Here is a 21803-nt window from a genome sequence, read left to right on the forward strand (position 1 = left end):
TCTCTCTCTCTCTCTCTCTCTCTCTCTCTCTCTCTCTCTCTCTCTCTCTCTCTCCCTCTCTTTCTCTCTCTCTCTCTATATCTGTCTCACACCTGGACAATCTCATCCACTGTATTAAACTCAGCATGAAATCACCTACACAACAAGCCTTACCCTCTCTGAGGATTAGATGGGAGTGGGGTGGGAGGGTGTGTGGAGAGACTGGGAGGAGGGGAGTGGGAACTTTGTTTTTTTTTTTAATCTACTAAATTAAAAAAGATATTAAAAAAGAAATCACCTACACAATCCATGCTGGTGTCATTCTTTATTCCTTTATTTCATAACTGGAGCTCATTTTCTTTTACCCAAAATGTCAGGGGGGAGCAGAATGCAAAAGAGCAGGTTCAGTTAATTAATGAATGATTTTACCATGCCCAGATTCTAGGTAGAGCTCTGGAAGAGAACCCCACCCATAGCAGTCCCTAGTGAAGCTTACAAGTGTTGTGCAGATGTAAAAGATATATTTGATAAATGACTGGACTTAAGTAAAACATATTCAAGTAATTGCAGCTATGAGACAAAAAATATAAAAGGTTCATTCCACACCAAATATTTTAAATTGTTAGGTGAAATTCATTTATATATTGTTTAATATACCCACTCTGAGACCCTCTATGAGGCATTTAGTGGTGAATACGCATTATATATCAACTTATTTTATTACATAAACATGTATAAGTGAGCATAAGATTTTACTTCTCTTTTCTAATTAAATAACCATCTCTTTTTAGGTAAAATAGGAGGAGACATAATGGGACATGAGAACCAAACTTTCAGCAGTGACTTCATTCTTTTGGGATTGTTCTCGTCTTCCCAAACGAGCCAGGTGTTTTTCTCATTTATATTTTTCATTTTTATTATGACTATAACAGAAAATGCCCTCCTCATTTTCCTAATCCAGAGGGATTCTCGACTTCACACCCCTATGTATTTCCTGCTCAGCCATCTTTCCTTTATGGATATCTTGCACATTTCCAACATTGTGCCTAAAATGATTGCTGACTATTTGTCAGGCAGCAGAACTATTTCCTTCACAGGCTGTGGCTTCCAGATATTTATGTCCCTCACCATGCTAGGAGGTGAGTGCCTTCTCCTGGCAGCCATGTCCTATGACCGATATGTGGCCATCTGCCATCCACTTCGTTATCCTGTGCTGATGAGGGACAACACCAGTGGGCTCCTGGCTTCAGGTTCCTGGCTTGTGGGGGTTTTTAACTCCATAGTCCACACATCTTTAACACTCCACTTTCCTTTTTGTCACTCAAGGGCTATTGATCACTTTTTCTGTGAAATACCTGCCATGTTGAAGTTGTCCTGTGTAGACACATCTCGCTATGAGCGAGGAGTTTATGTGAGTGGCATCATTTTTCTACTGATTCCATTTTCAATCATCTCTATATCTTATGTGCAAATTCTCCTCACTGTCTTCCAAATGAAATCAGGGGCTCGACAGAAGTCCTTGTCCACCTGCTCCTTCCACATGGTTGTGGTCATAATGTACTATGGGCCCTTCATTTTCACATATATGAGACCTCACTCATACCACACTCCAGGCCAGGATAAGTTTCTGGCAATCTTCTACACCATCTTGACACCCAGCCTCAACCCAATAATCTACAGCTTTAGGAATAAAGATGTCCTCATGGCTGTAAAAAACATTGTCCAAAATAATTTTCTGAATAAAAATGAATAGAAAAATACCTGCTTTTCAGATTTTCCAAACTCACTTCCTTAGATTGGCTCACACATTTACTTGAGAATAGTGTGTAATTGTCCACAGTCATACATCTACATTCCATATTCAGATGCCCTATGGTAAAGTCCTGCTATACTGTGCTAAGACAACAAAAACATATTATCTAAAAAGATTCTGAAAATATCGCTAGTGTATGTATATATTCTTTACATATTGTAGAATTATGTCTACAAATTTTCTAGCAATTTTCCAGAATAATGCAAAGAACAAACATTTCTATTAAAGTTGGTTAGTTTGTTCTACTATTAGCAACAGAGTAGAAAACAATGTTTTAATTGGGGAAAATTTTAATCATATCACATACAATATTTTGTTAATTATTGTTGCATGAATAAAATACAATAAGTAACTTAAAAGAAGACATCATAAGTTATAATTGCTGGAAATGCCCTTTTTTCTTTTGTGGTAGCATTTTCTATACTGATCATAATACCTGTTAGCATGTCATAGTACTACTGTAGGTTAGGAGTCATCCTTACTAAAGAGTACTGCACAATACCCCTCTGTATTATATACTTTCCTGTAAAGACCTCAATGTGGGATTTTGAATTTCATGATTCTGTAGATATTATACTTCTTACTTGTTTATTCTGATTACCTTTGCTACTATGTATAACTTTCAAATTTCATACTCTGTCACTGAAGTGCAACATGTTTTGCAATGTTGGTAAATTACTGCGGTTTATGCTACTGATTTTAGTTAAGGGAAAATTTGTTACTCTCTTTATGATAGGTTATTTTCAGATTTTTATGTTCTGAACATTTTTTCCATATGAAAATTCTCCATACCCAGAATGATTATGGAAGTATATATGTTACAGAGAAACTATTATCAATATTATCTCAGGGAATGTAATTATAAATAAATTAGTTTACCTGCAATAACACTTGCAAAACAGAATCTATTTATATTAGTAAAAATTTGCTTGAAAAACTGGAAACAAAGTAACAAAACATTTTTGTATGTAGCAACAATTAATGCAAAAAGAGCCAGGAATTTTAAGGAGAATAATTAGAGGTATATAAGATAATTTAGAAGGAAGAAAGGAAAGGAAAAATGATATAACTATATTATAAGATAAAAAATAAAGAAATAGTTTTCAATTTAGCATGTCATTTTTTGTGAATTTGACTATGATATATTGTGCATAAACTGGAGACATAGCACAGAAGTCTTAGAAAAAATATTCTGGAACATGTATTTAGGAAATTAAATGCACTACAAAATTATCTTCTAATAATTTAACTTCAAAAGCTTGATGATATAAAAAAGCAATTTGTTTTTAAATAAAATTGTATTATCTCAATGCAGAATTATAATTTTTTTCTTGTAACTCCCTATCCTTATACTAAAGCATGTTATTTCAATGGAGAGCATGTCAAAAATACTAGCATAACAATAAAGACATACTATTGTTAGGAGAATTTAAAAGTCAAATGGAATCCCTGACATATATATATATATACATACATACACACACATATATATAATGTCAATACATATTTTTGTGAATATATGTATATGTATTTCTGAATTTGACTATAATTGTTTATGCACAGACTGGACTCAGCCCACAATGTTTAGAAAGACCATTATAGAATATATATGTATATATGTATATATGTAAACATATAACTTTTTCCTCTCTTCGTAATTAAAAAATTCCATGCTATGTACGTTGATCACATATTTCCTCCTTAACACTTCCTATATATGCTTCACCTACCTTCTCACTTTCATGTTCCCTGTCTCTCAAAAAGAACCAAAAATATCAAAGCAAACAAAATACAAACATTTTATTGTCTCTTGTGAATAAAAAGCTCAAGGAAGAAGGTCATCCTGAAGAGCATGATTGATCAGAATTTCAATGAATCTACAGTGATGTGAATGTCCCATGCCTAGAGTGTAATTCAAAATTAGATTGGGTCATCTCTAGCTTAGCTTCTATGTCTACTGATATACCTGAAAAGTATATTGATTTATGACTTTCTTTGTTCTGTTGCCACAAAACATTCATAAAATTTTTATCTCATTGGGGCAACCTAAATCTATGTTTTTCGGCCATAGACACTCATATTTGTATGTGTATATAAGTATTGTTTACATGCACTTGTGTGTTTATATCACTTATCTGGTATCAAGTGGATTTACAAGTAAGTGCTCATGTAAATTATAATCACTAAATTTAGACTAAACTCATTTCTGTTCCCATTGTATTTTGAGTTTTAAGGGGAAAAGATCTCAGCTTCAACAACTCCAATTTGCTAGGTTTGAATACCTGTAAAATAAAGACAGTGTAACAATGAGGGGCAGAATAAATATTTCACAGTGTTACTACATTCAGGGAATGAATGCAGGAATCTGATTAGCCTTGGTTTGTCTTTTGACAAGAGCTCCAAATTTAAATTGGATTCTTAAGACAAATGTTTCTGTGTTATCACACCATTTCTTGTCTCAATTCTCCTTCTCCAAGTTGGTCCAAAAAGTTCCTGAACTACTTCCCAAGGAGATTGACTGCTCAAGAAGATAGACTGGTTTTCAACAGATGATTACTCCAGGTTGAGACTTCCCCCAATGGATAATTGCTTGAATCTGGAAAAAGAATCTTCTAAATTCCCTATTCCAAAGATCAAATGAATGACTTAGCTCTAGGAATAGATCTGGATACACATCCTACCTCAACTCACTTACTTTGTCCATCATATCTGATTCCCTGTGTCGAATGTGTCTTGTGATCAACCCTGGCAAATACATCTGTGCTCAGGCCATGCTGATAACTTTATCCTTTTAACTCTAAAGCATTGTAGCCACATTACCCCTCAGACTGAGCCTGGTACCAACATTCAGTCACTTTTCTCAGCCCAAGGATTTTCTCCCATACCTTCACAACCTCCAGTCTTGTCCAGGATGCATATCCTTGTTCCTGTCAAGTTTACTGAGTACATAGCAGACACACAATTAAAAAGGGTACATATTTACATGACTCATCACCAAAAGGCAAACAATATAGATCAAACAAATATGCCTCCCTATAAACACAGCAATCCTAGATAAACACTCTCTAGTGAGAACTGTCTACTTCAAACCAGTACAAATTCTTAAGTAGCATTCATAAAAGATAACAGAATTTCAAGGTGGTTTAAGAAAGCAGAAACAAATATACCAATGAATTTGCAACAGTAATAAGTATCTAAGTGTTGTCCAAACCCCCAAAATCCTATAGTTAAATAAAATGGTGTTGATGATCCAGAATTCAAGTTTGATATAGAAAACTAAAGCTGTTTTGAAGATGGAATTGAAATATTCAATAACCTAAATTAATATATTATGGGGGAAAATTCATCAAGTAGAAGATCAAGTCGTGCAGGTAAAGATTCATCATTAGATCACAGAAATGGTGAATATAAAAAATGAAAACGGTACAGGAAAAGAATATCCAAGAATTTGTGTTACAGCAAGAAAAGGGCAAATCTTTTAAATATAATATTAGCTCAGGGAGCGTATTCCCAGGTCAATTGTGTAGATGAGGTCCTGAGCAAGATTGTAGAAGAAAACTTTCTTAAATCAAGGAAACACATATCTATACAGATACAAAAAGTACATAGAACATCAAATAGACAAGACCAAAAAAACCATCCCCATTTTATACTAAAGTTAAAACACTAAGTATAAAGAATAAAGAAAGAGTATTGAAAGCTGAAAAAGGAAAATCATAAGACATGTATAAATAAAACCCAACAGAAAAACATCTTTATCAATGATTACTTAAATCTATGAGGGTCAATAAATTACTTTACATACCAAAAGATGACAGATGCCAATCTAGACTATTTTACACAGCAAAAGTATCTGACATTGTTATGGGAGAAAGAAAAAAACTTTCTATAATACAAACAGGCTAAGAATTCATATTCACCAAACCAGCTGCTGCATGGAGAACACTGAAAGCAATGCTATAGAATAGAGAAAGCAATAAACATAGCTGAGATACTTTAGAAAGAAACTAAATGAAGATTATATTCCTGAAACACAAAGCATGACTAAAAAGAAAAACAGCAACATAATGATGGTACTCAACATAGTTTTAAATACTAATCTTTAATATTATTGGCCCTAACTCTGAAATCAATCAATAGACACACTTTAGGCAAATGGATAAGGAAATACAATCCAGTTTTCATTATACACAAGAAACCCATCTTGAAAGACAGACACTGCCTTAAAATGTAAGGATTTATTAAAAGTATTCCAATCATATGGAACAAGCAATGAAGTAAACATTCATATCCAAATATCAGATAAAATAGGTACCAAACTGAAACTTGTCATAAGAGAGGAATAAGGTCACTTTATTCTAATAAATGGAACAATTTAGAAGACCTTTCAACTCTAAACCACATATACACCCAATGTTGGCATACATAGTTTTATAAAAGACAGACTCTTGGAATAAAAAACACAAATGAACACCCACTTAATAATAACAGGCTATTTTAATATCTCATCTTCTCTAATTGACTGTCAATCTCTGTGAAAACAAACAGAAAACATGAAAATTAAATGACATTATATATGAAATGGACTTAACTGATATACACAGAATATTTCACCCAAATATCAGAATATGTACACACATAGAAGTTTTTCTAAAATAGAGCAATCCTTGAAAACAAAACAAAATTAATCATAATAAATTTATAAAACGGATTTAACTCCATTTGTTATATATTACCAAAATGCAATAAACTAAAAATATTCAGTAATTACCCAGACTCAAGATTAAACCACTCATTGCTGAATGATGAAAGTGTCAAAGAAGAAGCAAAAATATACATAAATTCTATAAATAAGTGCAAATGAAATCACAACACAACAAAACCTCTGGACCACATTAAAAGCAGTCCTATAAGAGAAATTGACAGCTCTAAGTGCCTTTGTTTTAAATTCCGAGAGACTGATAATAAATGACTTGATGCAATTCAAGCCAGAGAAAAACCAAACTAATCTCAAACTCAGTGATGGCAAGATATAATAAAAATCATATGAGAAAAGAATAACCTAGAAACAAAGAAGTAGTACAAAGAATCAATGAATCTAAGAGCTTGTTCTTTAACAGCACAAACATGATTGACAGATCCTTGACCTGACACCCAAAACAAGTAAAGAGATGACCCAACTTAACAGAACCAGGAATGAATAAGGAAAAGTTACAATGAACAGCAAATACTATCATAATATTATAAGGGAAATCTTTAAAGTCTTGTATTCCATTAAGTCAGACAATCTTAATGAAGTGCTTGAATTTTGAGATCCAATTTATCTACCAAACGTAAACCAGGAAGGATTCAACAGCCTAAACAGACTCATAGCCAATAAGGTGATTGAAACAATAATCAAAAGTCTTCTGCCAAAATCCCCAAAGAACAAAAAACAAATCAAACCAAACCAAACCAAACAATAACAAAAAAACCCAAATAGACCCAAATAAATTTACCTTGAAATTCTACCACATGTTAAAGATGCACTGCAAAAAAGTCCTTTTAAAGTCCTCAGCAAATTATCTTTTTACTGTAAGCATGGCAATAGCTTGTATCTGTACTTTTATCATTAAAGAAAGATGCAACCATTTAGATAAAATATTTATTAATTGATTAACAGCTTTACCACAAAAGGAAACAGGTCGTTCAAAATAATTATAAAGCAACATGGAAATGTCAGAATTTTGCCTTCCATTGATTGTTCTGTTGATTCAAATGAAAAGACTTGTTATCAAAAGCAATTTCTAAATATCTATTACACTTTTAACAGATAACTGATTTAAATAAAAAACATAAGACTTAGTATTATCTTATGCCAGTACTTATGACTCATATATATTGAGACACATTATGTATATTTTCTTTGTTTCAAATATTGCCTCATGGATTATCATTTAGAAAATAATTACCTTTTTAATAGAAAGATATTTTGGACTGTAGTGGTGAAGAATGCTTCAAAAGGCAACATCTGTTTACTCTTGGTTGGACTCTAAACTAGTTCAGCCACTATGGAAATCAGTGTGGCTAATTCTTAAAGAGGTAAAAGTAAATCTAACATAGAATATAGCTATGACACTTCTTGGCATATTCTTAAAGTACTATATATCCTACTACAGAGATAGTACATATTCCTAATGTGCTGGATAACCTACGTCACAGATCCTTCCTCATCTGTATTGATTGCTGCTCTATTCACCCGATCTAGGAAATGGAAACAACTAAATGTCTTTCAGCTAATGAAAATGTGGTAAATACACATTATGGAATACTCTTCAGTGGTAAATAAATATGAAATCATGAAGTTTTTATACGTTATTGGTGTAGGAGGTCTTTCTGTATTTATGTTGCTTTTATTGGTTGAATAAAGAAGTTTCCTTGGCCTTTTGATAGGGCAGCAGCTTAGTTAGGCAGGGAGACAGAATGGAATGCTGAGAGGAAGAAGGGCAGAGTCAAGAAGCCATGTTTCTGATAGAACATCCCATTGTCTCAGTGTGTGGGTGCACCCCTCGCAGTCCTGAGTTCCTTGCTTGTGCTCTCTCTCCTGGTGCTCCTGATTTGGACCTTGACATTTCAGTCCGGTGCTCCAATGTGGGTCTCTGTCTCTGTCTCCTTTCATCTCCTGATGAAGGCTAATATTCAGGAGGATGCCTATATGTTTTTCTTTGGGTTCTCCTTCTTATTTAGCTTCTCTAAGAACCCGAATTATAGGCTCAATGTCCTTTATTTATGGCTAGAAACCAAATATGAGTGAGTACATCCCATGTTCCTCTTTTTGGGTCTGGCTTACCTCACTCAGGATAGTGTTTTCTATTTCCATCCATTTGCCTGCAAACTTCAAGAAGTCCTTGTTTTTTACTGCTGAGTAGTACTCTAATATGTATATATTCCATACTTTCTTCATCCATTCTTCANAGAACAATGGCAATGGGTTTTTGATCCTATTGCACCTTTTGGTTTTGTGGGAGCCTAGGCAGTTTGGATGCTCACCTTACTAGACCTGGATGGAGGTGGGTGGTCCTCGGACTTCCCACAGGGCAGCGAACCCTGAGTGCTCTTTGGTCTGATGAGGGAGGGGGACTTGATTGGGGGAGGGGGAGGGAAAGGGGAGGCGGAGGTGGGGAAGAGACAGAAATCTTTAATTAATTAATAAAGAAATAAATGAATTACAAAAAGAAGCCATGTTTCTCTTGCTTGAGATGGACGCTGGTTAGACTCATGCTGGTAAGCCACAGTCAAGTGGAGATACACATTAATGGAGATGGGTTAAACTAATATGTAAGAGTTAGCCAATAAGGGGCTAGAGATAATAGGCCAGGCACTGCTTACATGAATACAGTTTCTGTGTGGTTATTTTGGGGTTAAGCTAGCCCGGTGGAGGGACACGGCCTGCTCCTTCTATAACACATTATGAAATATAGTTCATCTGTAATTAAAAATGAAATTATCTGGCCTTTTAGTTGTGAGATTTTTTTAATTATTGCTTTTATTTACTAATATTGTAGCTCTGTTTATGTTGTATAGTTCATCTTAATTTAACTTTGGTTGGTTGTATATATCACTAAATTAATCCATTTATTTTAATTTTTCTGCTTGGTTGAGTACAGATTTTTATGATTCTCTGAATTTTCTAATTTCTAATGTTACAATTTGAGCCCTAATTTTATCAGTTTTGATCCCTCTTTCTCTTACCTTTGGGTAATCTGGCTAAAGATTGTCAATCTAGTGACATTTTTTTTCAAAGAACCAATTCTTTGTTTCATTGATTATTTTTTTAGTTTTGCTGTTCATATTTTACTGATTTCAGTCCTGAGTTTGACCATATTTTCCCATATACTTTTTGGGGGTTTCATTTCTTCTTGGTTTTCTAAAGCTTTTAAATGTATTATTAAAGTATTGATATGAAATAACTTCATTTTTTTTACATAGTCACTTGTTCTTGTGCACTTGCCTCTTAGAAGTTCCTTGTTTCATTGGCTTGTGTTTGTTTTGTTTTCATTTTCATCAAAGATTAGATGGGATGGGGAAGAAGATGCAAATAAGGGAGGAATATAGGGAGATACAGCTAAAATTAGTGGACATTTTTAGGGGTAATATGAAAATCTAATAGAGTGGAACATCCTAAAATATATACATTTATGAAGGTGATTTAAATGAAGTGATATGATAATGAAAAACGGGGGAGAGGGAGCTTCAACTGGATATCTCTTGTTACCCTGTGAAACTTTGAGATGCAGGAATGGGTTACATCTAATTGAGTTGTTGGCCAAATGTAAACACCCAAACAATCTCTGCTATTTGCCTAGACTCTAAGTTACTCTTCACCAACAGCAAGGTCTTTTGTTTGTTTTTTGTTTAATTTGTTTTTAGTGACAAGGTTTCTCTATAACTTTGGAGCCTGTCTGGAACTAGCTCTTGTATACCATAGTGGCTTCAAACACTCAGAACCCTGCCTGCCTCTGCCTACTGAGTGCTAGGATTAAAGGCATGCGCCACCACCACCTGAGGACAGCAAGATCTTATTTCTAAACACGATGTCTTCACAACTCAATGAAAACGGAGAATTAGATCTAGTGCCTATGTAGCCCTTTCACCACTGTATGCTAGAGTCTGGTACAGAAGGTTCACTGCATGCTAACAAAACACAAATGCAGTCACAAACCTTTTAATTTATATTTGTGTCTTGTCTGCAAGATATGCTAGTGCAATGGTGGCACAAAACTTGTAGTAGTAACCAACCAAAATCACACTGCTAGCCTTTGCAAGAAACAGAGACTAGACAACCCATGAATAGAGGGTAAACTGAAAACCTTTCCCATGAAAAGAATGTCACAATAAAATAACTCCTAATAACATTCTGCTATACTCATAAATCAACATCTTGCAGAGCTATCATGAGAGAAGCTTCTTCTTGAAGCAGATGGGAAGAAATACAGAGACCCACAGCCAGAGATAATAAGAGAATGAAAGACCTTGAAACGCTGAACCCTAAATAGTATGTTTCAACCAAATACCTCTGTTCAGGGTTCAGGGAACTGTGGCAAATAGGAGACAGAAATATTGTAAGTGCCAGTGTTAGTGCTGTCATAGTCTGGTATTAGGTTTTGTCCTATGTATTATTATTATCCCATAGAAGCCTGATTGTTTACTAGTGAGGGACTAAAAGTGGTGGATCTAAATGGAAGAAAAGATGGGCAGGAACTTTGAGAAGTAGATGAAGGAAATACTGTATTTAGGATACATTATATGAGAAAATATCTGTTTTCAATATAGAGAAAAAACAAAAAGAAATATTATTTATTTTTTAAAACAATCTATTCTTATTTTACATTCTCAGTTGCCATTCCCTCTACTCCTCTTGTTGCTCCCATCTTCTCCCCACCCCACTCCCACCCACTCCACAGAGAGGGTAAATCTTCCTACGGGGAGTCAATAAAGTCAGGCATAGCACTTTGAGGCATGATTAAGACCCTTGTCTCTATATCTAAGCTGAGCAAGGTATCCCTACAAAGAAAATGGGATCCAAAACACCAATTCAAATACTAGGAATAAATCCTGGTACCACTGCCAGTGGCACTGAATACTACCTAAGCCACATAACTGTTAGCCACATTCAGAGGGCCTAGTTTCTTTTATTATATTCACTTTCACTTCATTGATTAGTGTTATCTCAAGATATTTTATGTTATTTGTGCTTATTGGAAAGGGTAATGTTTCTCTGATTTCTTTCTCAGTCCTTTTATCATATAATTTGTATATAGGGGAGATACTGTTTTTTTTTTTTTGAGTTAGTATTGTATCCTGCTGAAGGTATTTATCAGGTGTAGGAGTTCCCTTGTAGAATTTTTGGAGTCACTTATTTATACTATCATATAATGTGCAATAACCAAAGTTTGATGTCTTCTTTTTCAATTTGTATTCCCTTGATCCCCCCTTTTTTTTAATTGCTCTAGCTAGCACTTTGAGTCCTATATAGAATAGATATGCAGAGAGTGGATTAACCTCGTCTTGTTCCTGATTCTAGTAAAATTGCTTTGAGTTTATCTACATTTAATTTTATGTTGACTATTGACTTGCTCTTTTATAGTTTTTATTATGTTTAGATTTTTTCCTTATATCCCTGATTGCTCCAAAACTTGTATCATAAATGGTTACTGGATTTTGTTGAAGACTTTTTCAGAAACTCATGATATGATAATTCTTTCAGTTAATTTATATATTGGATTACATTGACAGATTTTCATAAGTTTATCCATCTCTGCATTACTAGGATCAAACCATCTTAAATCGTGATGGATGATTTTTTGATATGTCCTTGGATTTGGTGTGGCAATATTTTATTGAGTACTTTTGCATCAACGTTCATTAGGGAGATTAGTCTGTAATCTCATTCTTAGATGAGTCTTTGTGTGGTTACAGTATCAGGTATTAGGTATATTTGATTGGAAAATCTTTTCCCAATCCTTCACTTTGAGGTAATGTTGTCTTTGAGGTGGCGGTGTGTTTCTTGTATGCAGCAGAAAAATGAGTCATGTTTTTAAAAATCTAGTCTATAAGCCTGTGTCATTTTTTTGAGACCTCAGTGTTTCTCTGTAGAATTGTAACTTGCCCTGGAACTAGTTATTGTAGACCAGGCTGCCCTTGAACACACAGAGATCCACCTGTCTCTGCCTCCTGATTACTGGGATTAAAGGTATGTGCTACCACCACTTGGCTTGTAGCCTGTGTCATTTATAGGTGAATTGTTAATTCCTGTTATTTTTCAGTGGGAATGTTTGTGTGTTTCCCTTCTTTGGTGTTTGCTGGTGTATGGTTATTTGTTCTTTGTCTTTTTGTAGGTACAGTTAATTTTATTTGTTTGGAGTTTTCATTCTAGTACTCTCTGTAAGGATAGGTATGTTTAAATCTGGTTTTGTCATGTAATAGCTTGTTTTCTCCATATATAGTGATTGAAAGCTTAAGCAAATATTTAAAAATTATTTCTTAGTTACTATTAATACCCAATATTCACTTTGTAGTGAGTTGTTTAGATTACACTTATTTGTGTGTCTTCTGCTGATGTTTTCCAGCTTTAATTCATAATTATATAGGATGCAAGATGTTATTTCACATTTTGTGCATGTATTACAATTTGCTTTTTTGTCCTAATATGTTGAAAGTTCCACCTACTGATAAGAAGACAACAATAGTCCCTAGAACTTTGGTTTTCTTCTGTTTTATACCTAGTGGCTACTCTGCTATGAGACAGAAAGCATGAATTTTTCTATTAACAACATCCTTAGATTTAGAGAAGAGAGACATCCTCCAACTCCAAAGCTGTCTTTGGTTTTTTAATTGAGTCAGGACTACACATTTTCTGAGAAGTAAAGAGATAAAGAGTATAGATGTTTAGACAGTGAGATTTTACACTGCAGAGAATATTGTTAGCATAGATCAGATTTTTCTTTGTTTGGTAACTTTTCTTCTGTATGGCTTTCCTTTCTTTTTAGATGTCCGCATGTTCAAGGTTTGTTATTTCTTTAAGTTATTTCTCTCTCTCTTCCTGTAGAGATAAAAATCAGAATCCCACTTAGACCCTTATGAGTTTTCATTACAACTAGTAGAATTGTTACATTGATTGATGAGCTATCATTTCTCCTTAGTAAGAGATGTCTTTTGTTTGAATTGAATCTTAATTAATTTTGATAATATCCATAGCTTTTCTTCTCCTGTGGAAACAAAAGCAAAACCTCTTTACCAACATAGCACATATCCTGGTTTCCATTCTGAAGTCAACACATCTTTGAAATACCCAGGCTGATTTAACTCAGAAGTTTTTCCTATTGTCCAATGTCTCCACTGCTGTTGTTCCTTTCTTATTAGCATTAAGATCATTCAAGGTTAATAAGGCATTATGCAATCTATCTCTGTGGGGGGTCTTGTTTCCCCCTACCTGTTATTGAGCATTTCATTTTTTGAAGAAAATGGTTTATTCTGAGCTAAATATGAATGACTAACAGCTCAGGGACATGCATTCAAGTTACCTGAAATTACACGTTACATGTTACATGAAGTTGCATAGTTACAGAACTAAAGAAGTCATAAATTAACACCTGTCCCAGTTACATTGACAGAATCAGCAGTTAATTTCCAGCTTAGCAGAGCCATCTAGACAAGACCCATGTGTCTTTTTTTGTATTTTTTTAAATTTAAATTTATATACTTATTTTTTAAGCCATCTTTTCTAAATTTACATACCAGTCCCAGTTTTCACTCCTTCCCCTCCTCCTGCACCCCTGACCATTATGGGGCTTGTGAGAAACATGGCACTAGGAAAATTTCCAGGATTTCACAAGGATGACCCCAGCTAAAACCCTAAGTATTGTAGACAATGCAACAAATATGTATAGAAGTTATTCAAAAATAATAATATTAAACATTCATTTTCATTTATAACTTTCCCAGTAGTAGTTTTGAAAGGGTGGAACTCTTTGTAAAATTTGGTACCTATCACACCCATCACTAATGCTTTTGAGTTGAATGCCATTCAATAACAATTTCTCATCTCTTTCTATAAAGAGACTCGGGACACACATAAATATTTGACATACTCCAAGTGTTCATTGATCCACTTACTGTGGATTGAGTAGGACAGTAAGATTACAAGGCTCCTAATTTTTATGTTACATGTAAATAGCATAATCCTCCTGGTTAGTGAAGCATTCCTCAGATTATAGAAACTCTAAAAATGAGGGCAAGGTCACAGTCTTCTGTTTGTTTTGAAATTCATTATGCTTGGATCTGTCAGCATGGATGACCCTGAGTCTGAATGTACATTACAACAAAACCTCTGCATCAATCTGTGACTGGAGTACAACTTCTGACTAGATCAGCATATCCATATATCAATGTGGAACCTTGTGGGGGCCCAACACTAAATAATGAGTATATATATATATATATATATATATATATATATATATATTCTTTTATATCTCTCAAGTCATATTCTGAATTAATGCAGTCACCCTCTTTAGTCTCTTCAGACATTCTGTGATTACAGATATGGTGACTGTCATGTATTTATTTCTCTAAAGTTAACTCAGCTATCTCAGAGCAGCCAAGTCACGAGAAATTTCCAAGGCTTTGTTCTCTGTAGATTTCGACTTGAGGGATCAATTAGAGGAAAAGGGGGAGCATGTCAGGCTTGGTGTTTCAAAGTTATGCATATAAAATAAGACATTTGTCATTTTCTTTCAGCAATATAGTTTGTGGGAGATAATTCCACATTTCCTTTAAAAATAATTAGTAAGAAATGATGTTGTATACAAACAATGAACATGTAAATATTTCATGAGATTAATGATGTTATATTGGTTTCATCGTATATAAGAAGAAAGACTAGTAGATAATTCTTTAAAGTTTCTTTCTTATATTTTTGTGGAAGAAGGGACTCTTGTTCAACTGAGGATGTTGCACAGAGAGACTATCTTGTGGCATGCCTGGCAGGGGACATGAAAAAATGGGGAGCTGAAGATTTCTCAGGACCCAGAGACTGTCTGCAGGGGTGACTGTTCTGGAAAGGTACCTTTTTCTCACAAATACAAACACAAGTATAAGATCCTTGGATAGACTAAGCCCAGAACACATTATTGAGCACAGCTGGTCTGGGTGAGGATAACGAGGAGAATTTCTCAAAGTATGGTTTTCTTGAACTGAGGAAGCCATTCTTAGGGTTTTCATAACCAATTAGAATGATATTAGTGAACTTAAATGCAAGAGAAAAATGTAATCATGTTTGAATTCTACAGTGTGTGCTGTTTATGAATGCTTGACCATAAATAAGATGCTGTATTTTTCTGTTATTGAGGTTTCTCAACAGTCACAATGTGGAATGGAAGAAAGATAATGACAATTCTGGAGGACCTAATATATGTTGAACACAGGCAGCTCATTGAGGTTCTTTTTCTCCAGAGTCACATGGAGTTTTTAAGACTGAGCAGAGACTGATGCTCAATTACCTGTCTGGTCTTGTGCTTTGTAGATATTTTTCATAACTGTGTGTCCCTGTTTTGTTTACATATCTGTGACTTTGGCAAAATTATTCTAGCATTCTGCATTTGCAGCACTCTTATACAATAAGACTTTTACAACAGGTCTTTAAACATGTCTAAGTTCTTTTCATCTTTTGGAATGCTTAACAGGCACACTAACATTACATCTGCCTTTCAGTCACTGGAAGATTTAAAGCTAAACTATAATCAATAATACTATTCTTTCTGTTACCATGTTGAAAAAAGCTTATATTCAGCAGGGTGGTGGCAGTAAATGCCTATAATCCCAGCACTTGAAAGTCACAGGCAGGTGAATGTATCATTTCAAGACCAGACTGGTCTACCAAGTAAGTTCCAGGACAGCCATGGCTACACAAAGACACACTGTCTTTAAAACACACACACACACACACACACACACACACACACACACACGCGCGTGCGCTAGTATCTAACATTATCTTTAGTGGCCATAAATCTTTAGCTCAGTTTAGATCAGTGTCTTAGATCTTAAACATTATGTTCCAGGTATCTGCTCCCTAAATATAACTATTTCCCCATATTAACTGCCAAGATAACAGTTTCTAAACATTGGAAACAAAATAATTACTGCAGTAACTATTCTCAGAGCATGTTTATGAATCAACAAGAAGTGATCTGTGAGCACATACCTGCACATTCTTATTCTAGAATCAAACATGAAGTGTAAGATTACTACAAACTGTGTGCAAAGATGGTTAGTGAACACTCCTGAGAGGATGATGTAATGGTAACTGGTCCTATATCTAAACCAGTGTTCAAGGAAGTAAATGATAATGCTGATAATATATTCTTCATCATTCACAAGCCATGTTTCATATGACTGGATATTAAACCTGATGTTGCTAATTTTCTCAGCACGACCATGATAACCTATTCTCTATAAGGATAATGTTTTCTTCCTTTCAACATACACACATGTTAAATATCTGCTGTAAGTGTGGTTGCAGTGGGTAGACAGCAGTGAATTATCATACAGGAGCCTACGTCCAGGCAGACATCACATTGTCCTCATGTCACCAGTTTACAGCAAGTATTTTTGGATGTGTGAATTTGTTTTCAAATTCAGGTAAATTATCAGATATTCTTATTCCATCTAAGTAGTCTTCTCTGCCTGGTCCCCAGAGCAGCTCCTTTCTGAGCATGACATCCTTTGAGGTCTAGAAATGTACCTAAGAACACACTACTCTCCTTGTTTTCTCATCTTATCAGATCAGATCCCAAGTCCTCTTCTTCACATATAATTGCCCTCACAACTGGCCTGCACAATCACTTATCTTCTTGTACTTGCTTCTTTTAGTTTCCCTCTTAATCTATTTTTTGTTCATCACTTTGATTAGGGGACTTTACAAAGACCTGCATATATAGTGCCTATACCTCGTTGGTCCAAGGTAAGTACCAGGCCAGCTGTCTCTTATCCTTGTCTACCATGCTTGCTTACAAAATATAAAAGGAATCTTGAGTTTATAAACATGCACTTGGCCCCTGCCTCCTGGCAAATACAAATAAATAAACGAAAATGTAACAATTGGAAAATATGAGTGAGCAGAATAAACAATGTACACCTACACATTTCCTTCCCCCATGTACAGGTTTCTAAGGGCTTCTCACTCCTGACAGTGAATTACAAAGTTCTGAGCTGCATAAGAAGAGAAAACAGTACATATAAGCAAAATTTTACTATTGTGCCATATGTGTATAAAATTTACAATTGTAAGATATAACATATATGTATGTTATATATATATACACACACACATATATATATGGCAATGTGTGACATTTATTGCATTTTGTTGTACAAACACTTTCATTGTGACTGTGTATTCAATTGATATAAGTAAAATTGACAGAAAACAAAGTGTCCCTTATGGAAATGAGTTCACAAATATAACATTTTATGACTAGCAAAGATCTGAGCATGCACAAAACTTTTTAGTTCTACAACAGTGAATTGTGAGTGGTGGTTATTTTCAGGAAAGACAAAGACTTATTGGAGAATTTTAGAGGCAGATCACAAAGGAGCAGATCACTGGGATCTGTCTACAGTATGACCATTTATAGGAAGAGGGCCAGGAAGCAAGTGTTGCAGAAGACAAGGGCTTTCTTAGTTTTGAAAGGAGGAGAGATGATCTTGAGTAATAGTGATGTTGTATGGAGTTATATATGAGGAAGTGTGAGAGCTGTTTTGCTTATGATGCCACTTTGATTTTAAAATGATTATAGAGATATCTCTGAATTGAGAACTGGGCCAGAGATAAGAGGAAAGAAACATTTAGCTCAGATTTCAAAAAAAGTTTAACAGAAGGATGGTTCTTGGGGAAGAACAATTGAGCACATGCACTTATTATAAGCCAGTTCCTCTTTATTCTCTTTTTCTACTTTATATGTTAAGCGTATTTTATTTTCAGGTCACCTTTTCAAGAAAAAGAAAGCAATACATTTTCATGGAGAAATGCAATCAGACCTCAAGTGATTTTACTTTGTTAGGATTGTTTCCACAGAATCAAATAGGCCTTCTGCTTTTGCTGATTATCATCTTCATGTTTTCTGTAGCATTGCTTGGCAACTCATCAATGATCCACCTCATTCGTGTGGATCCCAGGCTCCACACCCCCATGTACTTTCTCCTCAGTCAGCTCTCTCTCATGGACCTGATTCATATTTCTACCACTGTTCCCAAGATGGCATTCAACTTCCTCTCTGACCAGAAAGGCATTTCTTTTCTGGGTTGTGGAATTCAAGCATTTTTCTTTATCGCTATGGCAGGTTGTGAGGGTTTGCTCTTGGCCTCTATGGCCTATGACCGTTTTGTGGCCATCTGTCACCCTCTTCATTATCCTATCCGCATGAGCAAAATGATGTGCCTGAAGATGATCATAGGATCTTGGACACTGGGCTCCATTAACTCCATGGCGCATACAGTCTATGCCTTTCACATTCCTTACTGCCATTCTAGGTCCATTAACCATTTCTTCTGTGATGTCCCAGCCATGCTTCCGCTGGCCTGTATGGACACTTGGGTTTATGAGTACATTGTGTTTGTGAGCACAAGCCTGTTTCTCCTACTTCCTTTTCTTGGCATCACAGCTTCCTATGGAAGGGTTCTTTTTACTGTCTTTCATATGCGCTCAACAGAGGGAAAGAAAAAGGCCTTCACCACGTGTTCAACTCACTTAACTGTGGTGACATTTTACTATGTACCTTTTGTCTACACTTATCTTCGACCTAGGAGTCTGCGTTCTCCCACAGAAGATAAGATTCTGGCTGTCTTCTACACTATCCTTACCCCCATGATGAACCCCATCATCTACAGCCTGAGGAATAAGGAGGTCCTCGGGGCTATGACAAGGGCCTTTGGGACATTCTATTCCACTAAACATTAATATTTCTTCTCTAATCATATTTCTGTTCCCCTGAAGAATGTTAGACTAATGTCATCTATTGGAAATATAATGTGTGCCCCACACATGTCAAACTTTTCTCATGATTGCGTTAAGGTGAAATAGTATGTTATTATTACACACTAGTGCAATTATTTACATGTTCACTTTATAGCATTATAGTCAATGATACCAGTAACAAAATTAGACAATGAATTACTATCCTAACATAATACAACACAATTTATCTTATGAGTGTACAAATATTCTTATAAGTGGTGAAACTTAGACTATCCGAATGGCCCCTTGCAGTAGGACCAGGATCTATCTCTGGTGCATGATTCATAGCCCTGAGACAACAGGAAGTAATTCTAAGTACATGGCATCCAAATTTCTAAAAGGTAGGGTGGTTGGTTTCGGGTTGCTTGGTGAATTATAGATTTATATCAACATATATAGGGATTGTTTAGAAGCTGTTCTTATACATGGACAGGAGAGAAACTAAGCAAAGGAGATTTTAGAATCTCATTTTGAAAAGAAAAAAGGGGTGGTTTAGAAATGATGGGACAAAATTGCTTATTATTGAATCTTCTTTTAAGTCAGAAAAACAATCACTAGTTCCAAATATTTCACATTGGTATGGATTTTTGCATATTGATGCAAATTTAAGGTTATTTTTGTTATTTAATTTATATTTTTCCCCTCTCATTTAAGATACTTTTGCAGATTGGTACAAAGTTAAGTTATTTTTTATTATATTATAATAAGTTTCTATTCTTGTTTAAGATATTATACAACTCATTTAAAAACATAAAGTTCTAACCCTTGAAAGCTATTGAGAATAATAAAGAGAGGTTAATATTCAGTCATCTATAGCATTCAAATTTATAATCATGTTACATTATAATCATGTTACATGTTACATATGTTTTCAAGGTCAGAGAGGCATTTTAAATAAATAGTCTTCCAACACTTCAGAGACCTGCAGAATATGACATTTAAAATGTGTTAATAACAGAAGGCTTTTTATGACAGTGAAACATGTATATCTCTGGCAGTGCCAATTTACTTCAAAAAAGATTATGGGCATCAAAGAACCTTCATATGGAGTTTATATTCATAGTGGCAATAAAGTCACTGGGTAAGAAACTGTCCGTACTTTGACTGCTGATAGTCCAAATTAATCGGACAATGAGGACACAAGAAAAGGTAATTGCTGAACTTTGCAAAAAAACAAAAAACAAAAAAACAAAACAAGAATGTAAAGCCCTTCAAAAATTCCTACTTCAAAGAAGGTTTCTCAGATAACCTAGGCCTGTAGGTTGAAGATGGATTCTCCAATGTTGCAGAGGATTCTTAGAATGACTTTGCTGGCAGTCAGTAGGTTCTGTCATTTCTATAGTTTTGAAATTTGCCTACTTGCACTTCCTGTTTAATCAGATAATATTTATGCTTCTCAGATTTCTAATGGTCTTGAAGATTACATAGTTATTGTTACATTTTCTGTATTTATGATAGAAACTAAATCAAGTACAAAACTTTGGACTTATGAAGATAAGATAGATAATAGAGTATTTCTCTGAATTTGCCAAATACTAATAGACTACACATTGTTAATGCATTTCTTTCTTGATAATTGTTCTTATTATATACAGATTTGCTATGTTAGAGTTAAAATCTTTCCCTTTTATTTACACAAAAGGTTGGAATCTTTGCAGGAGAATTGTTCACACTACTGTGCTGTTTTGTCTATAACATTTACCTTGAATCAGAAGGTGGAGCTAGCTATTAGAGAACCAAAATTAGTGATAGAGGTTTTGGAAGATGAATGACATATAGAGAGACATGGGAAGTAGTAAGAAAGCATTTAGAAAGACACATAGCCTCTTGGATGAAGGAAAAATAGAAGAGAGGAGGTCACTGGCTACCTTTCCATTGCTTCTCTGATAAATTAGGTTTTAAACGCATATCTGAATGATTTAGATAATCATTATATTCTCCTCTATAAGATTCAGTGTATCAAGTCTTATGTCAAACCAGTAGGAGAATAAAAACTTCCCACAGCAAAAGTCAGACTTATATAATCTGTGTTCACTGAGCCAGCTTTACATATGACACTGGAAGGAATACTTTATTCTGAAAGGAGGATTAAACATACTTAAGAGGTCACAAAGAATAAATAATTCTGGAATAATTAAGTTCTAAGAAAATAACACCACAAAATTATACAAATTAATAATTATTTATTAATAATTCACACATTAATAACTTAATTCATGAATAAAAAGGCACACACACAAAGATTTAATAAAAAGTAAAACCCAACCTTTTGCTGCATCCAAGAAACACAACTCATAATCAATGATAGACATAACCTAAGGGTAAAAGGATGAAAAAGGTTTTCCAATCTGTCTTAGTTATTTTTCTATTGTCAAAAAGAGACACCATGATTAAGGTAATTCATGAAAATTATTTAATTGAGAGTTTGCTTTAAATTTCAGACAGTGGCCGGGCGGT

The 21803-nt window shown here is 34.6% G+C and overlaps 2 protein-coding genes across 2 annotated transcripts; both read left to right on the forward strand.

Annotated features, from left to right (window-relative positions):
• Positions 1-790: 790 nt before the first annotated feature.
• Positions 791-1732, forward strand: LOC126494624 (olfactory receptor 2AJ1-like). Its single transcript, XM_050132064.1, has one exon. It carries the CDS (start codon positions 791-793, stop codon positions 1730-1732), a length of 942 nt encoding a protein of 313 aa, XP_049988021.1.
• A 16618-nt stretch (positions 1733-18350) lies between these two features.
• Positions 18351-19289, forward strand: LOC126494615 (olfactory receptor 2L13-like). Its single transcript, XM_050132058.1, has one exon. It carries the CDS (start codon positions 18351-18353, stop codon positions 19287-19289), a length of 939 nt encoding a protein of 312 aa, XP_049988015.1.
• The last annotated feature ends 2514 nt before the right edge of the window (positions 19290-21803 follow it).

Source organism: Alexandromys fortis, unplaced genomic scaffold, assembly GCF_014885135.2.
Source record: "Alexandromys fortis isolate MF-2015 unplaced genomic scaffold, M_Fortis_MF-2015_v1.1 scaffold_334, whole genome shotgun sequence".
In the NCBI taxonomy this organism is placed as follows: Eukaryota; Metazoa; Chordata; class Mammalia; order Rodentia; family Cricetidae; genus Alexandromys; species Alexandromys fortis.

Bases quoted from the DNA above. Each gene is read 5' to 3' on its own strand.
- LOC126494624 (XM_050132064.1), top strand. From the start codon at position 791: ATGGGACATGAGAACCAAACTTTCAGCAGTGACTTCATTCTTTTGGGA.
- LOC126494615 (XM_050132058.1), top strand. From the start codon at position 18,351: ATGGAGAAATGCAATCAGACCTCAAGTGATTTTACTTTGTTAGGATTG.